This window comes from Myotis myotis, unplaced genomic scaffold, assembly GCF_014108235.1.
Source record: "Myotis myotis isolate mMyoMyo1 unplaced genomic scaffold, mMyoMyo1.p scaffold_m19_p_2, whole genome shotgun sequence".
In the NCBI taxonomy this organism is placed as follows: domain Eukaryota; kingdom Metazoa; phylum Chordata; class Mammalia; order Chiroptera; family Vespertilionidae; genus Myotis; species Myotis myotis.
Window position 1 is genome coordinate 23034687 of NW_023416324.1, and position 17992 is coordinate 23052678.

Genomic DNA, 17992 nt, shown 5'->3' on the forward strand with positions numbered 1-17992 from the left:
TTAGGAGCAGGTGGGAAGGCTCCTTGGGAGGTGACATTTGAGCTGAAACCGAATGAGTAGATGATGCTGAGAAGGTGGCACTCTGGGGGGAGGTCATTTCAGGTGCTAGGACAGCATGTGCAAAGGCCCATGGCTGAAACACGTTGGGTGCGTTAAGGACGCAAAAGGAGATCGACGTATGTGCAGCAGAGAAGAGGGGCGGGGAGGGCAGCAGGAAGTCAGAGGGGTGGGCAAGGGCCAGATACTGGAGGCTTTTTGGTGGAATTTGGAGTTCATTCCAATTATAATGGAAATTCCTAAAGAGGTTTTTTTAAAAAAATGTAATTTTTTCAGCCATTCCTGATTATTGGACATTTAGTTTTTTTCCTGTGTTTTTTTTTCCTTCTCTTTTCTTCACAAAATAATTAACACGTCAATGGACATCTTTGTGAACAAAGCCACACATCTCCTTGGCCACTTCCATGGGGTGCACTGTTGACTCAGGCTCACTGGTTAGAGAGGACACCATTTCATTCTGGACAGATGTAAAAGCTGCCTGTTTTTAACGGTCCCCTGTACACACGACTTCACGACCATCGCTTTCCACACTGGCCCGTAGTGCTTTGAGCTTCGCACTGAGTGGCGCTCCCCCCCGCACAGCGGCCTTCCCCACTCAGGTGCTCACTGAAATCACGCCATACACTTTCTTAAGACGCCAATGCCAGGTGCTACCACACGCCAATTAAAACGGATCTCCAAGAGTGAGGCCCGGGCATTAGCACTTAAAAAACGCTCTTCCTGTGATTCTAATTTGCTCTCAGGACCCAGAGCCACGCTTGAATTAATCAGACAGGTGGAGTCTAGGTTCTCCCATCTGAACGCTTGGGCCAAACCTCTCTCTTACCCGTTTTCTTTTTTAAACTTTTGATTATGGAAATTTCCAAATACACGCAGAAGGAGAGAGAACAGGATAATGAGCCCCCATGTAACCGTCACCCAGCTCCCATAATTACCCTGCAGGGTTTTATGCAGGGGAATGGCCTGGTTTGAATCAAGTTTTAAACAGGGTGCTGGCTGTGGATGGAGAGTGGGTGGCAGGGAGGAAGTGTGGAGGCAGGAAGGCCAGGCCGGAGGCTGTGGCATGGTCCAGCTGGAGATGATGGGGCTTGGCCTGGCATGAACAACCGTGACGGGAGGTTTGCTCAGAGTCGGAGCAGAGGTGGGCCTGGCTGGCTTCCTGCTGGAAGGGATGCAGGTGGGCTCTGACGAGGATGGGGTCAGACACTGCCTTGGGCCTGGCGCGTAGGAGGTGTGACCCCCAGCATCAGCCCCTCCCTCCCTCCCTCCCTCCCTCCCTCCCTCCCTCCCTCCCTTTCCGGTGCAGGGACCAGGACTTGGGGCTCACCTGCTCTCGCTCTGCTGTTTTGCGGAGCTTGTACACAAACTCGCCCACGGCCACCAGCACTGACAGAACCAGCCCGGCGGCCAGGACGATGAAGATGCCCCCGATCTTCTGGATCCCCAGGGCGCTGGCCTCTTTGTTCTCCTCCTCGGGACACCCGCTGCCCCGCCACCACTTCTCCTTCATGATGTGCAGCTTGTCCTCCTCCTGCAGCTGCAGGATGGCGATGGTGATCTTGTCCCGGTACGGGGAGCCTGACGTGGGAAGCGGAGACACATGTCAGCGGCGCTCGGTCGGTCTGGACGGTGTCAGCCGCCATCGCTAAACCTCTTGGTCAGCTCATCAAAGGGGCACCCAATTGCCGGAAGTCTCTCCTTCTATATGGCATCTGGTGGGAGGAAGGGTCCTCGCCTGGGGCAGGGAGCCTTGCTTAGGAATCACTGTGTCTGGGCTGTCTCAACAGGGGTGAGGCCGGGAAGAGAAGGCATGGCCTCTGAGCTGCCCCCGCCTCTGTGTTGGCCCCAGTGCTCTGCTTAGGCCGGGGCTGACCTCCCAAGGTACATGGCTCCACCCCTGCATCTCTGCGCTGAGAAAATGCCACCTTGCTAGGCTCAGCGGGAGGAGCTGGGAGTGGGAGCAGGAGGCTGTGTGTGGGAGTGGATGTGAGGGCCTCGCCCAGTCCACCCTCCGGCCCCACATGCAGCCCCTCGCTCACCCATGGGCGTGCCAATGCCGTAGCCCTTGGAGTCGATGAGGCCCCCGATCTGGGTGAGGTTGCAGTTCCTCTGGGTGACGTACTCGATGGTGGTGGACTCCATGAGCAGCGCGTAGTCGGCGGTCAGCGTCCTCTGGATGCCCTCCTCGTTGTTCTTCACCAGCGCCGAGGGCTTGCTGCTCATGAAGGCCCACATCTTCTCGAAGGTGGAGATCTTGGATTTCTGGGCCGTGGGGGAGGGGTGATGCACACAGTTACTGAGCACACTGGGGACCTTGCCTAGGAGGGCTCAGGACATGGGATGCTGTCTACAGTCCTCAGAGTGAGGGAGTGCCACCCATTGCTCAGATGTGGACACTGAGGCCCTGGGAGGGCACTTCCCAAACACACAGCCGGGAAGTGATAAAGCCAAGAACTAGATGTAGGCCCCCCATCTGGAAACCCTTGGCTCTTGACCATGGCACAAGTGGTTTTCACACTGACTTTTAAAAAATTAACGTTCTCTCTCTAGTATTTACTGAATGATTACATGTGCAGGCCCTGTTCTAAGGGCGTCACTGCATTTATTCATTGAGTCTTCACAGCAATCATAGGAGGCAGGTCCGTTAGCCCCATTTTACAGGTGGGGAAACTGAGGCATGACTAAGTAACTTTCCTAAGGTCACTCAGATACTAAGTGCTGAAGCCAGGCCTGAAACCCAGACCCGCTGGCTCCAGGGTCCATGCTCCTAACCCCTGACTTGCATGGCCTCCCAGAGACTACTGTGAGGGCAGAGAGGGAGAGGTGGATGCCGATGAGGGCAAAGCTCGGTAGGTTTTGCCCCCACCTCCCACTTCAGCCACAGCGGCCTCTCTTGTGTACTGTGTCTCAGGGGAAGATCTTGCCCACGGTGAGGGTTTCTGTTTGTTCCACTTCATTACAGCGAGAGAGAAGCAGGGTGAGAACTGCCGAATGGGGAGCGGAGTGGGAGCCATCTGAGCAGGTGTCTGCAGGCTCCCTATCCCTTGTCCCCAGAGCGTCTTGGGCTAGATGCTGCTGCATGGATAGAACCAGCATCCCTAGGACCAGGCCTGGTGAGCAGGCTGCTGTGCTTGCGCTGCCTGGCTGGGGAGAGTCAGAGGGCACTGGGGCCAGGAGAGGGGGCTGACACCGCATGCCCCCTGCTGCTAAGGAGACTGGGCAGACCGGGTGCATGAACTTCATGAGATTTCTTGGGAACGTAGGGCCTGCCAGCTGCCTGCTCTGAGCAGGGATCGGCCCTGCCCCCGCTGATTCCAGGGGAGCAGGTGGCTCTGCGGGCCCCATTGTACCCGGCAGTTTCCAAGTCTGGCTGCGCCTGTCTGTGATGTCAGCCCGTCTGACTGGCACCCGGCCCAGCTCCGGCGTGCATGATGGCATGGGTGTGCTCAAACAGGCTGGCGTGGGGCTGGGGATGGGCAGGAGATGGCGAAGAAACTTCCACGAGTCAGGGCAGTGGGGGTGGGGAGAGGTGGGGTGCTCCCTAGCTCCATAAGGACTGTCCCCTCTGACAGTGGCTCCTGGAGACGCAGGCACGCCAGGAGGAGAAGAGGCCTCCGAAGCATCAGGCGGGAACCCACTTGGAATTCCACCTGAGCCCAGATTCTGTCAGGTACCAGTGATAGCTCCTGGGCACAGGGTCTGGGGGCAACTTCACAGACAAGCAGCCCCTCCTCACCTGCAAGTTTATCTGCTCCCAAAGCCAAAGGCCTGGAAGGGCTCAGATGCCTGGAGCTTAAATGTTCCACCAGAGCTGCAAGCTGGCTGCTCCCAGCTCCTCCCGGGTCTCAGCCTGTTCTATTTTCAGCTCTTCCTGCTCTCAGCTACTCCACCTCCATAGTTACTCTCTTGCTTCTGCAACTCTTGCCTCCAGACCTTCTGTGCTCTCCAGCTAGTCCACCCGCCCAGCTATTCTTCCACCTCAGCTTCTCCTGCAGCCCCAATGCCCGCCCCCGCCCCCAGCTACTATTACCCTTAAACACATTCCCAATTTCCAGCTCTTCTGACTCCCCAGACATTTCTTATTTTCTAGATAATTTCTGATATTCAGACTCTTCCCCCGCCCCGCACCCCCCACGCTTCTTTTATCCCTCAGGTCCTTTCCACTGTGCTGCTTTTCCTGCTCAGATTCTCTGTGGCAGGAAGTTTCTAAACGGCTCCAGTGATCTCCATCGAGGGACTCATGTCCTTGTGTAATCCCTTACCCCTACATGGGGGCTGGATGCACAGGCTTACTTTGAACGCCACCCCCACCCCCCTGCAACCCCATAGCTATGGGATGTCGCTCAGAAATTAGGTTAGTGAGACTGAACTATCATCTTGCTTGCACTCTTGCTTGCTGCCCTGATGGAAGCCGTTGCCATGCTGTGAGTAGCCCCATGGAGCGGCCCACATGGCCAGGAACGAAGGACAGCCTCCAGTTAATGGTCAGTGGAGAACAGCCAAGGAGGAACTGAATCCTGCCAACAGCCGCGTGGGGGAGCTTGGAAGTGCAGCAGTGTTAGCCAACACCTTGAATGTAGCTCATGAGACAACCAGTCAAGAGGGCCCAATCAAGCTGTGCTGAACCCTGACCCACAGACTGTGAGATCATACATGTTGTCCTAAGACACTAACTTTTGGGTCATTTGTTACACAGCTATAGATAACTGACACACTCTCTTACACACATACTCACACAGGCTATTTCTGTTCCCAATGGTTGTTTTTTCAGATAATCAATTCTAACTATTCCTTTAATCATCCCATCTAAGTGCTATCATCCCAGCTTCCAGGTACACACACTCCTCAGATACTCTACCCACCTGGTTACGGTAACTAAGTACTATTCTCCCTTCAGTGACTCCAGCACCTCAGCTCCTTTTCCATCCAGGTCCCTCCTGCTTTCCGAATTCTCCTTCTTCTACCAGAGCTGGGCACCAGGGCTCCTTTACACTTCAGTGCATGCCTGCAATCCATCCACCCACCCATCCATCCACCCATCCATCTATCCTCCATCCATCCATCCATCCATTCATCCATCCATCATACCCTCATTTATCATGTTCATGTTCTCATGCATTTGCTCACACACTATCTATACACTAATTTATTCAACTAACTATGCGACCACCCACCTAGCCTTTTACCTATTTATGCTTCCATTCATCCATCTAGCCAGCTATCTGTCCATCCATCCATCCATCTACCTCTCCACCTCACCCATGTTACCCACTCACTCTCCCATGCACATAGTCAGCCACTGGTGAAATCTCAAGCCTGGAAAAAGTAACTTGAGAATGAATCATTCCGGAAGCCCTGTCCTACTCCTTGCGTCCAGACTATAGTAAGAACTTCTTATTCTGCAAACTCCTCCCTCCAACACCCCATTCCTCCTATACATACGCTTGCCTGACATTAAGACACATGCTCTTTCCAGTAACACTAACCATAAAAGGAGACATTTCCTTTGAGGGCTTGAGGGAGTGTTGAAGCTGATAGGTTTTTTTGGAAAGACACATAAAAGCCTCCAGTGGTAAAGGAACAGAATGAAGAAGATGGGAAAGGACCCCAGAGAGCTTGGCCAGTTAAGGTGAGAAGTGACAAGAAGGCAGGAAGCCAGCAGTGATGCTGGTTTCAAGAGGCCCTTCTCTGCCAGCTCCAGTGTCAGCAAAGTCACTCCCTCAGCCACCTTCAGGCAGAGGGTCTGAATCCACTTCCCTAGAATGACCACCCACTGTGCTGGTCCTAAATCTTGGGCCCCCATTCGCGGTCCTTGGCCCCCTTACGCTCTGTCCTTCTGTGAATCTGTGATTCCGGACACATCCCTGAAAAGCTTCCCTCTGGCATGTCTGAGACACGCAGGGATGCAGGTAGAGTCCCTCCTGGAATCTCAGGCCTCTCTCCATCTCCCTGGGCCCGGCCACCGGAGGCCTGAGTTCCTATCACTGGACGGAGCTGTGGTCACCACCAGGGAGTGGAGTCTCACACACCTATGGCTCCCGAGCCATCCTGCCTGCCCCAGCTCCGCTGGGAGCCTTAATAAGCCTTGCTTCAGGGCCAGTCACTCAAATCAATTAATGGAATTGTTTGGAGCAGCCATTCAGGGAGATGTGCCAGGATGAAGAGACTTTTTTATCAGTAAAATTGGCAAGAAAGTAAGTTTCAGGCTCACGACTTTCAACTGCAGCCTTTTCAAAGGAGTAAATTGATTTTCCCCAACCGAAGATACTTAATCTTGAGGATTTAACATTTCTGTACAAGAAAATGCATGTACGTATATATATATATAAATATACCAGTTCCGAAGGGAGCCGGATTCCGGGGAACATGTGGCGATGTGAGTCCATGTGAGACCGGGGGTAATTTCTGTGTTGGAAAGGAGACCTTTCCTGCAGTAATTAGCTTTCTTATCCCTGGGTGTGGAGTCTTTGGCTTTATTGGATCTTCCTACTCCAGCAGTTAATCATGTCTCTTGGCTTATTTCTGTGGGAGCCATGAGGTCTCCCTAAGTCTGTTGCTTCTGCCTGCCTGCCCAGGTCAGACTGCTGACCCCCCCGGCTGCCAGCTGCAGCCCCTGTTGTCTGCACATGCCCCTCAGGCTTGCCCATGTGGGGCTGCAGGCTGGGCCCTGAAGGGGGGAGTCAGGAGGTGAGAGCTGTGGACTGGGGTGGAGGTGGTAGGAGGGGTCAGCTCCACTGTGTGAAGTCTGGTTTTAAATGCCAGCTCCATCTGTAACCACAGGCAAGTGGCATCACATCTCTGAGCCTCGCTTTGCACATCTGTAAAATGGGGGTTAGCTTAGCACAGAGCCTGGCCTACGAAGTGCTCAATAAGTGCCTGGAATCGTTATTTTTCTTTAAGGCTCAGTTTTCTCACCTAGAAATTGGGGACAATAATTTCTGTAGTACAGAGTTGCTATAGACTATAATGACACAATGCTCAGCGAACGCCGGCAGGAGCCAGGCACGGCATTGTAATAAGTAAAGAGTCGAGCGGAATTTTGATAAACTGGAGAGCGCCATCGGCTCTCAGTTCCTGACAATTGTTGCTTCGTGGGAGAGCCGGCTCTGTGATGCTTCGTCTTTCACATTTTCAAGAAGCTGGAAATGTGAATTTTTTAAATGCAAAGATCTCCTCTGTGGGCTGAAGAAGCCTGTGTATCACCGGTTTCAACAATCAACCATAAAAATAGTGTTTATGGCATATGCACTGTGTCGGGTACAGTTCCAAGCTGTTTATGTGAATTCTCCCATTTAATCATCTCAGGAACTATAGGAGGTGGGTACTATTATCACACCCATTTCATAGATGAGAAAACTAAGGCACAGAGAGGTCCTCAGCAACGGAGTGTTTTCCATCACTGCCGGCATCACTGGCCCTGCCCCTGCACCAGTTGCTGCTCTTCTGCCCACTCTGGCTCTGCTCTGTTCTGGCCTCTGGGCACCTCCTCAAGTGCTTAGCTCTGTGCAGAGGCAGATGGCCATCCTGGGACAGAGGCACCATGACCTCCCCAAAGGCCCAGTCCTGAAGGACCTGGGAGAATGGGAAGTCTCCAGGTGTGCCCTGACTGAACTCTTTCCAATGTACTGTTGGGACTTTGGGGCAATAGGAGGAAAGGGTCCAGCCTGCTTCCCCATCTGTTGGGCCAGCCAACTGGAGCAGCATCCAGAGGAGAGAGCCTGGGACTTATGTGTTCCTGTGTGCTGGCGCTGCACTAACCACTGCACATGGTAGCTCAGTGAATCCTCTTGCTAATGGCCATATGGTGGGAATCAGTACCCATGTCATCCAGGTGAGCAAATACAGCCTCAGGGATGTGACTTTCCCAAGGTCAACCAAAGAGACAACACCCATGGCCCCAGTCCTGGTCTGTCTTACTTTAAGACTGAGGCGACTTGACTGTGCCAGGGGCACCCCACCAAGCTCTGCCTGGTCAATGCATTTTGGTCTTCCCACCCCACTGTTGATGGAAAACAGGGAGAAGGCACCATCAGAGAGGCCAGCAGACACAGCAGGAGAAACGGAAGCTGAGGTCGGGGGTGCCCCCTGAGCCCTCTAGCTCACAGAAGAGTGCAGAGCAGCTGGGCGAGGGGGCGGGGTGTGGTGGACTGAATGGCCTCTCCAAGTGCCTTCCAGGCTCGGGTGCTGGGACGGGGCAAGGCTGTGCGAGGGGGAGGGTTGGCAATGCCAGGGACCCAGAGAGCCTGAAACTCATGGCCCCTAGCTCCCATCCCTTTCTGAAGCGGCTCTCCCACCCACATGTGCTGTGCCTCCCCCACCCCAACACCAGAGAGGGCTCAGTCTTGGGAGAAGCTCTTCTGATAGCTTCTCCCTTCACAGCTGCCCAGCCCTCCCACAAAGAGCCCGCTTCCTCAACGTTCTCCTTCACATTTTGCCTACATAGTGTTACAGCCGACCGGTGCTTTCAAAGGCCTCCTGTTTCATCTCCTAATTAATTTTCATCTTCCAAGACGGAGGGAGGACAACACAGGAGACGCCGTTTGTGATGTCTGCTGCTCCTGACAACTCTTCAAATGAAGTTTCCTTTGGAATGATGGGGCTGCCTCCAGCCATTCGTCTCCTGGGCTGCAGTGTGGGGGAGGGGAGCTCCCCCGAGAGAGCCCAACACCCCACCCACTTCCTGCCATTGTCTTTGGACAGGAATGGATTCTCCCCACTGAGTTCTACTCTCAGTTCGGGGCTTTTTAAGGTGGTTTGCAGCCTAAGCAGGAACACAGGTTAACCTCAGCAAGGACGTTCATCCGCTCTGGACTCTGGGACTCTCAGGGGTGTCTCCTGCTTGGTTCCTGTCCTCAACAGGCCTGCATTTGCCCCACTCGGCTCCTGCCATCTTTTAATTTCATCCTTTAATTCAACAAGGGCACGTGTGAACACACAGACACACACACACACACACACACACAGACACACTTGGCTATTAGATAGACAGTCTCATTTATTATTTGAGCAACTGTTCTAGGCTGGGGATCTGGCTCAACTGACTGTGGCTTCACTCTTGCCCAAATGACTCCTGGACTGCCTGGCTCTTTAGGGAGGTGTTATGGACACAGTGACAAAGAGCACAGGCACGAGAGCCAGGGGGCTTGGGTTCAAATCCCAGCTCTGCCTTTCACTAGCTTGATGCTGGGCAAGTCAGTGTTAACTCAGGTTACTTTCTGAGGCTACTTCCATCATGTGTGAGACGGAGGTGATAACAACAGTTATGACCTTCTACCACTGATGAGAGAACGATATGAGCGAATACAATAGCCCTCCCTTATCCGCGGTTTCGGTTACCCACGGTCAACCATGGTCCTAAAATATTAAATGGAAAACTCCATACATAAGCGATGCATGCGTTTTAAATTGCATATTGTTCTGAGTAGGGTGATGAAATCTCGAGTGCTCCTGCTCCGTCCTGTGCAGAACACAAGCCGTCCCTTTGTCCAGCACACGCACGCTGCATATGCTCCACCGTTAGTCACGTAGTGGCCATCCCAGTTATCAGACCGACTGTCACGCTGCCGCAGTGCTTGTGTTTAAGTAGCCCTTATTTTGCTTAATAATGGCTCCAAAGCGCGTAGTGATGCTACCAATTTGGATATGCCAAAGAGAAGCTGTCAATGATATGCATGTCTAGGAAAACACAGAGTACGTACAGGGTTCCGGACTATCTGTGCTTTCAGACATCCACTGGGGGTCTTGGAATGTGTCCCTGTGAATAAGAAGGGACCGCTGTACAAGCAACGTGCTTGGAACACTGCCTGGCACCTAGTAAGTGCTCAGTAAATGTTACCATTCTCATTGACTTTGCCAATGTCTCCTCGACATCCTGTGCGTACTCCTGGCACTGCCCCCTGTTCAAACCCACTGCCAACCTGGCCATGTACACTCACGGGCAGGGGAGGGACAACCCCTCCAGAAGACCCGAGAGTGGGTGTGAGAGAGGGCACTTCGTGTGCAGACTGAATATCCGACCTACGTCCCAGTTCCATCACCAATCTGCTGTGTGATCATGGGCCAATCACCCAGCCCCTCCGCTTCTCTAGGTTAAACTCGGGTTTTTTTCCAGCTCTAACGTCGAAGTGACAATGAGGCCATAACCTGGCCTGGGATGGGGGGAAGAGGGGCAGGGAGAAGTACGTTTGTCCAGGGATCTTCAGGGAGGGTGCTGTGTGCTTTCAGCTCCTGGTATGGGGCGGGGCTCATATAGCCACACCCAGGTCCTCTCCGCCTACACAGCAGTCCCACTGCTGCTGCCAACGAAAGGGAGCCGGGCCAAGGAGAGCGTCACTGGAATTAAAGCAGGAGACAGGAAGGCCAGACTTCAAGAGGAATTAATTGGGGATCAGGAGAGTAAGGAAGTGGAGCTGGTCCTGCTTGGGGACATGGAGTTGCTGTTTCTGGACGAAGGCCCTTATGAGGACAGGCCCTTGAGCCCCAGCATCTCAGCTGGGTGGCAGCATCTGAGTCCCTCCATTGGCCTCCTCACTGTGCCATTTGCAGAGAAGGTGGGTGAGGGCAGAGCAGGCTGCAGGAGGTGCTGCTTGATGCCGGGGACAGCGGCTCAGTGGGGAGCTGGGACTAGGCTCTGGGAAGCCAATCTGAGCATCTTAGAATGGAGGGAGGCAAGGACATCCAATCAGCGGCAATGAGCCTGCACCGGCCTTATTTATGCTGCTTCCCTTTGATCGGGAGCCCTGCTTGGAGACGCGCTCATGAGTAATGCATGAGAGATGCTCTGGCACAGTCAAAGGGCTGGGCCACAGCCTGAGGATAGGCACGAGCAGGCACACCACATGCACACACACATACATGCACACTCATACATGGATCATTACAAACACACGTAGACACACATGCATGCAGGAGCCATCACACACACACAAAAGCTATTACACACACATGAATGGCCCATTACACAACACATAGCAATCACACACACACAGGCACATCCACCCCACTCACACTAATTTAGGCACACCCATGGGGACATTTCAACAGATGGACATGCATATATTCTTCACACATATATACATACAGAACACCGTGGCACCCACTTGTAGACATTTATAAGCACATATCCACACACTCAGGTTACAGAAATACATATACACATATGCTCACCAGTACACACACATATGTGCAGATACTCATGTTCATGTACACACACATACTCCCACACAGGCAGACTCTGTGTATGGGCACAAGTGTGCACACATACATGTATCACATATTTCTATATGTACACATTCATGTAACACATACTCACATACTGCTCACACTCATGAGCAAACATAGGGTCCCAGAGAACTCCTAACGTGCCTATGACCACACTTTTCTCTTTCCTTCACTCTAAATACATGGCAGTGACCTCTTAGGAAGGCCACGCCTGCTGCTTCACAGCGGCAGTAGCAACATCTGAGACAGGAGCCCCTTTCCTGCCTCTTCCCTCTTTTCTCTTCGCAAAGCAGGTGCTTTCATCCTCAAGGACAGACCGGGGGAGTAGGGGGAGACAGAGTCCTGGTGGGGCTCCAGAGCCCAGGAGGCAGAAGGCTTTCCCACAAACCCCTTCTTCTCTCCCACTCAGGCCCCATTGGAAGCTCAATCCATCACTCAGAGGATTAGCCTGGAAGGAGGCAAGGGCTGGGGCTGGGAGCCAGGGCCCAGAGGAGAGGGACACAACCCAGACTTTCAGACTGATCGAGAGCAGTTGACTAATACGTAAATGAATGAACAAATGGACCTATAGCCCCAGAGTTCCGAATCCTGACCATTTCTGAGAAATAGTTGCGACAGTGGTTCTCAAAGTGTGGTCCCTGGACCAGCAGCATCACCCGGGAACTTGTTAGGAATGCACATTCTTGGCCCCACCCTAGGCCCACTGACCCAGAAACTCTGAGAGTGAGGCCCAGCAACCTGGGTTTGCCCAGCCTTTCCAGTGATTTGTATGCACACCCAAGTCTGAGAGTCATGGCCTAAACCATGGGCCTTGGAGGAAGGCAGACCTGGGTCAGCATCTGGCTTCTTCAGCTGTGAGTCCTTGGACAAGTCACTGAACTACTCTGAGCCTCCGATTCCACATGTGTAGAGTGGAAGTAGTACCTACTCACAGGATTTGTCATGAAGGTTACACGAGGCAACCATTTAGCACAGCGCCTGGCTCACTGTGAGCTCTTGGTGGTGGTAGCTGTTGTTATTATCACTTTAATTTCCAGAATAACATTTACAGCTACTGGTTTTCAGGGTCAGCCTGTCAACCCTCAGCTACTCGAGCAGAAGGTGTCAAAACATTGGGAACTGAGCCAACACCTTACAAAGCAGGAGGAGCAGCAAAGTCACGGCCAGATTCCTGTAAGAGCAGTAACCTGAGCGGTGACAGCAGCTTTTTCTGGACACAGGATTCTTAGAGTGTTACACGCTAAGGAATGTTTATAAACACTCTCTTCCAAGGAAGAGAGGGGGTCGTGCCCCTTGCTGCCCTCTAAGTGGTAAAGCGCTCACCCCAAGCCCAGGCCAGCCTCGTGGAGATGGATGGATGCCACTGAGACCCAAAGTCAAGGGCAAGGAAGCCACTGGCCCTGGGGCCTGTTTTTGCACCTGGCCTCACTTCCTCCTCCAGCCTCATCTCCCCACCTGCCCTCTGATGATTTAAGGAAATAATGCACACTCACATGGTTTGTCCCAGGCATAGAAACCTCTAGGATCTATGTTGGAATCAACCCAGGTGGCCACATCACCTTAACTCCCAAAAGTTAATGATCCCCAACAGGGAAGGACTAAGCCCTGGGGATTTCTGGCCCTGGCTCTGTATGTGTAGGGAAGACCAGTAAAGGGCCAGCTTGAGGTACTGCAGTGGGAGGGAGAAGGTCTCACCTTGAAGAAGGTCATGGTGGCCCCGTCCTTGACTGCTCCATATTCGATTTTGGTTTGCTTGGCCAGGTCATCCGCAGAGTCGATGGGTGATTCCATGCGCTCCACCGTCAGAAAGGCGGCCAGGTTGGCCGTGTAGGAGGAGATGATGATGAGCGTGAAGAACCACCAGATGCCACCGATGATGCGTGTGGACAGGGCTTTGGGCATCAGTTCAGACCCTGGGAGAAGGGAAGAGGCAGGTGGTCTCTGACAATGTCCAGACCAGGGCTGCTTGGGTCTTCTGGGTCGTGGGCTCCACTGACGATCTCATGAAAGCTAAGGCCCTTACCCTCGACCAGTTTTCTCAAACTGTGGGCCCTGGGCCAGCAGCAGCAGCATCACCTGGGAACTCATTAGCAATGCACAATCTCAGGCCCCATCCCAGGACCTACTAAACCAGTAACCTCAGGGATGGCGCCCCATAACCCAGGCTTGATGAGCCCTCCAGGTGATTCTGATCAGGCTGAAATTTAAGAACTGCTGCTGTAGAACCACAGGCACATGCGCAGCATTTCACAGGCCTGCCAGACCCTCTGATGCATGTCCACGGAACCCTGGATTGGCCCAGGTTCTGAACACTTGGGAGGAGTCAGGACCCCTGGGTTCTGGAGTGAATTCTGCTCCTGACTCTCTGTGTGATCTTGTGCCAGACACCTCCCCTCTCTGGGACTCTGCAAAGCACGAGGAATTGTCCCTCCTCTTCCCAGTCCCACACAAAAAACGCGACGCTGCGATGATATAATTTGAGGAGAAATTGTGTTGGAAATACAATTGGTATACAAATACAAGATTGCTATGCGGGGCTTTGCAGGAAGAGAAAATCAACATTTTTTGAAGCTCTTTGCAGAAATAGATAACTCTTCCTCCCCGACCTTGGGTGTGGAGCACAATTTCGATGAAACCTTCTAACTGAAGTAATTAACTGGGAGGCTTTCAAGAGATTTAAATAGCAAGTGACTCCTGAACTTTGCAGAATATTTGGACCTGCAACCTGAAAAGCATCTGCTTTGATATGGATGATTTTTTTTTCTTTTATCAAAGAAATCACTCAAGGGAGAGGTTTTCAAATACACAACGATTTTTCTCCCTCTTAATGAAAACCTTGCGGGAATACACAAGGGGCCAGGGCTTTGAATAGCAGCAGGAGACGAAGAAGAGAGGCTATTACTGCACTGAGGGGTTTCCAGGTCTTTCCCAACTGTCACTGTGCAAAGATGATGGACGCAGAAGCAAGGTGAGGCTTCAGGACACTCATTAATCGCGGGGACAGCTTGAGGCACTTCCCTTGAGAGCTGCCTGTCACTTCCCAGAAGGCTCCTCAGCTTCCTCACCAGCCAGTCTCCCCAGCCCCATCTGCCTGGCCCTCCCCGAGCCTGAAGAGCTAGAGCTGCCCCCAAGGCGAGAATGACTTAGTTGTTTGCTTGGTGAGCTTTGCCAGGCTCTGTTGGACCCCTACCCAGGCCCAAGTCCCTACCCCGGGCTCTGTCATGGATGGGACATCATTGGGGAGGGGGGCAGGCGCAGTATTAATCTTTCCTCATCCTTCTTCATTCGAGCACCCAGCACAGGGCTTGGCAGGTAGTGGGCACTCAGGACCCAGTGGGATAATACCATTCACTCACTCATTCATCCACCCATTCAGCATTTGCTGGTGGATGTCTACTGAGGACCAGGATTTGTGCTGGGCCTTGAGGATACACACGGATGAGTGAGGGACAAGGACATTTTCTTGGGATCCTCCTCCCTCTGAGCCATGCTCCCTTGTCACCCGATGTCCCTTAGTGGGACCCTAAAGGTTTGGGTTCCCCCATTTTCTGAGATACGAGGCTCTGGACTGACAGGCAGAAGCAACGGGCACATGTTCTCCCTAAGGGTGTTTCCTGGCTGGGGGTCCAGTTCCCGGTGCCACCTCCAGCCCAGGGTGTCTCTTCCCACATCCTCGAAGCTGGAGCAGACGCGCTGCTCTCTGAGATACTGGAACAGCTGCACGTGTTTCCAAAGGGTGGGTCACCAGCCCACGGCCAGGTACACTGCCCTCCCTCGAGAGGATGGAAGGACCAGTGCTCTTCCATGTATCCCACCTCTCATGCGCTCAGGCTGAAGTCCAACCTCAGACTTTCCCTTCCTCCTCCCAGACTCCCCACAGCCAGGCGGCCATGGAGTCCTGTTTCTGCTGCATCCTGACATCCTCTTAGTCATTCTCTGTCTTTTACGCCCATGGCTACCACCGCAGTTCAGATCTCACCATCTCCTTCCTGCAATGGCCTCCCAGCCAGCCTCCCTGCCTCTACTCTCCCCCTCCTCAGCCCAACTTTGTTCAGCCGATGCTATGGTGGTGAGGCCACCGGTGGGTCAGCCTCCGTAAGAAGGATGCTCTATGTCCACCTCAGTTGGAGCAGGAGGAGCTGGGGATGAGCCCTGCATGACATGGGTGGGGGCAGCTTATCTGCTTTAACCCTAGAGCCTGAGCTGGCCCAGAAACAGCAGTGGTGAGGGGTGGGGCCTTGGGGCAAGGGCACACACCTGGGTGTCCAGTTGTCACCAACCCTGTGATGGCTCAGCAGGTCTGAGGCTGTCCTGGAGGGTGGGCTGACTCTGCTGACTCCATAAAGGCGGAGCCCTCCCACCCCCCACACACCCAGGGAGGAGAGGTCCCCTGGGGAGTGGAGACTCACCCGGGGGAGGGGGCACATACCTTGCTGCATCAGGGACCCCATTCCGAACCAGAAGCTGTTCAGCAGAGTGAAGTTGTTTTCCACCACCTCGGAGCCAGGGTTGCAGGGGTGAGCATCATACCACTCGTAAGGGCTGAACCTGCAGGGAGGACAGGGGAGCAGTGAGGCTGAGCTGCAGGGCGATGGGAGGGAGGGGTGACCGTGTCACACCAGCCTGTGGTTTAGCGAACACCCAAGTGCTGACCACTTGAGCATCCATTTCCTCACTGTTCTGCTGGGGAGGCCGGGATGGGAAATCAGGGCCGTTTTGCTTCCTTCTTTATGGTTAGTGGCTTTTGCTGGTTATAAAAGTAATTCAGTAGCATCTCTTAAAATTAAAAGTGCACAGGCCCTTCAACCTAGCAATTCTGCGACTCATTATCCAGCCTAGAAAAAACACGACCACACGAGCGTAAAGAGAAGCGCGCGGAGGTGTTTATCAAAGCACTGCTTGTAATAGCAAAAAAACGGGAAACAACGGAAATGTCCTTCAATAGAGGAACGATGAAATCAACTGTGCCACATCGTGCTCTGAAACATCATGCGGCTGATAGGGGGGAACGCGATACTTCTAGATGTACCGACGGGGGAAAGATCTTCAACACATGTTTGGTTAAAAAAACAGTGATAAAAATAAGAACAATAGGATGGCATTTATGTAAATAGATTCCCCAAGACACAGCTATCTACCTCTTTATGTACGTTTGTATTTAAATGCATATAAAACATCTGGAAGAATCCAATTCTGAAAAGTATCAGTGTGTTCCTCTGGGGAGGGAAGTCAGAGTGGCAGAGGAATTTTAGGGAAGCCTTTTGCTCTATGTGTATTATATGAATTTTTATTTTTTTAATCCTCACCCGAGGACATGCTTAGAGAGAGGATGGGAGGGAGGGAAAAGGGAAGGGGAAAGAGAGAGAGAAACATTGATAGGCTGACTTCCAGAGGTGCCCCGACTGGTGATCAAACCTGGAACCTGGCCTTATGCCCTGCCTGGGTGTCAAACCAGCAACCTTTTGGTGTACAGAACAGAGCTCAACCAAGTGAGCCACTCCAGTCAGGTGTATAATATAAATTTTTAAAGATGAGAATGGGCTTTTGAATGATTTGTAATATTATTTATTCATTTATCATTATTTATTATTATTTTTGTTACTTATTTATATTTTTTAATTATTCATATATTACTTAAAAACTTAAAGCAAAAACAAAAGTAAAGTACATTCTTCATAAAGTATCCAAACAGCATAGAATACAGTGAGAAGGTAAAAGTACTCCAGGATATCCCCTCCCCTGACCCCCACCCCCGCCCCCCCTGGAGAGAATAATGCGCTATCAAATTTTTCAGATTTTTTTCCTCTGAAGATACAAATGCATGTATGACAGGGAGACATGGTGACTTTAAGCCCGCCACTGCCTTCTAAGGAGAAGTCCTGGCAGGTGGGGCATCGTCTGTGTGTGTGGCCCAAGTTCCCGTGGAGGAAATGAAGGGTGGGGGAAGCTAGAACATCTGAGTGACAGAGAGACCCTGGGGAAGTCCCCAAAGGGCTGGAATGGCTGGTGTGGCCTGAAGCAGAATATCCCGGTGGCAGGAAAAGGCCTTAATCAATGCTCACGCCCTGGTGCTAGGCAGGCATGAGCCAGGCCAGGCCATTTACAAGACAGACAGCCCTGCGCTGAGCCACATGCCGTGGAGAGGATCTGGGAACTGGCCACCTTCACAGGCCCCAGCTCTGGGCAGCTGTGTCCAGCTCTCCAGCAGCCAGCATGCAGTGGCCCAAAGGACACAGGCCACGCGGAGAAGGGGGCCGAGGGCCACATGCCCCATACAGATGTGCGGTGCTTGACCCTGACAGTGTTGTAAAAAATCGAATGAGTGGCTACATATAAAAGCCAAGAGGTATCACATTAAAGTCTGACTTCTCTAAAAATCATGGACCCGGCAGCGCCGGCACAGCACCCCGCCAAGCACAGCTGTGGGAGCTGAGTAGCAGCGGCCCCTTCGCCAGGCACGTGCCTCTGGTTTGCTTCCATCCCCATGGCTCCCGATTCCCTCCACTTGGCCTGCTTCACTTTCTCAGGCTTCCTTCCTGCTCCCTCCGGCACCTCCATTGGCCACCCCTGATTTAAACTCAGAAAGGTCATGATTTGAAGTCTAACTGCAAGAAAAAGCTTTGTGACTTTGGGCAATGGCTTCACCCCTCTGAGCCTCAGTTTCTACTTCTGTAAAGTGGGGATAATTATACCCACCTCACAGGACTGTTGTGAC

At 52.7% G+C, this 17992-nt stretch overlaps 1 protein-coding gene across 1 annotated transcript in view; it reads right to left on the minus strand.

Annotated features, from left to right (window-relative positions):
* GRIK3 (glutamate ionotropic receptor kainate type subunit 3) overlaps positions 1-17992 on the minus strand; it is a 199776-nt gene that overhangs the window by 8120 nt on the left and 173664 nt on the right. The window contains exons 12-15 of the mRNA XM_036351957.1: positions 15707-15825; positions 12973-13190; positions 2097-2319; positions 1385-1635 (exon numbers count right to left, since the gene is read on the minus strand). Coding sequence (XP_036207850.1) covers positions 1385-1635; positions 2097-2319; positions 12973-13190; positions 15707-15825 — 811 coding nt within the window. The remainder of the gene's footprint in view (positions 1-1384; positions 1636-2096; positions 2320-12972; positions 13191-15706; positions 15826-17992) is intronic.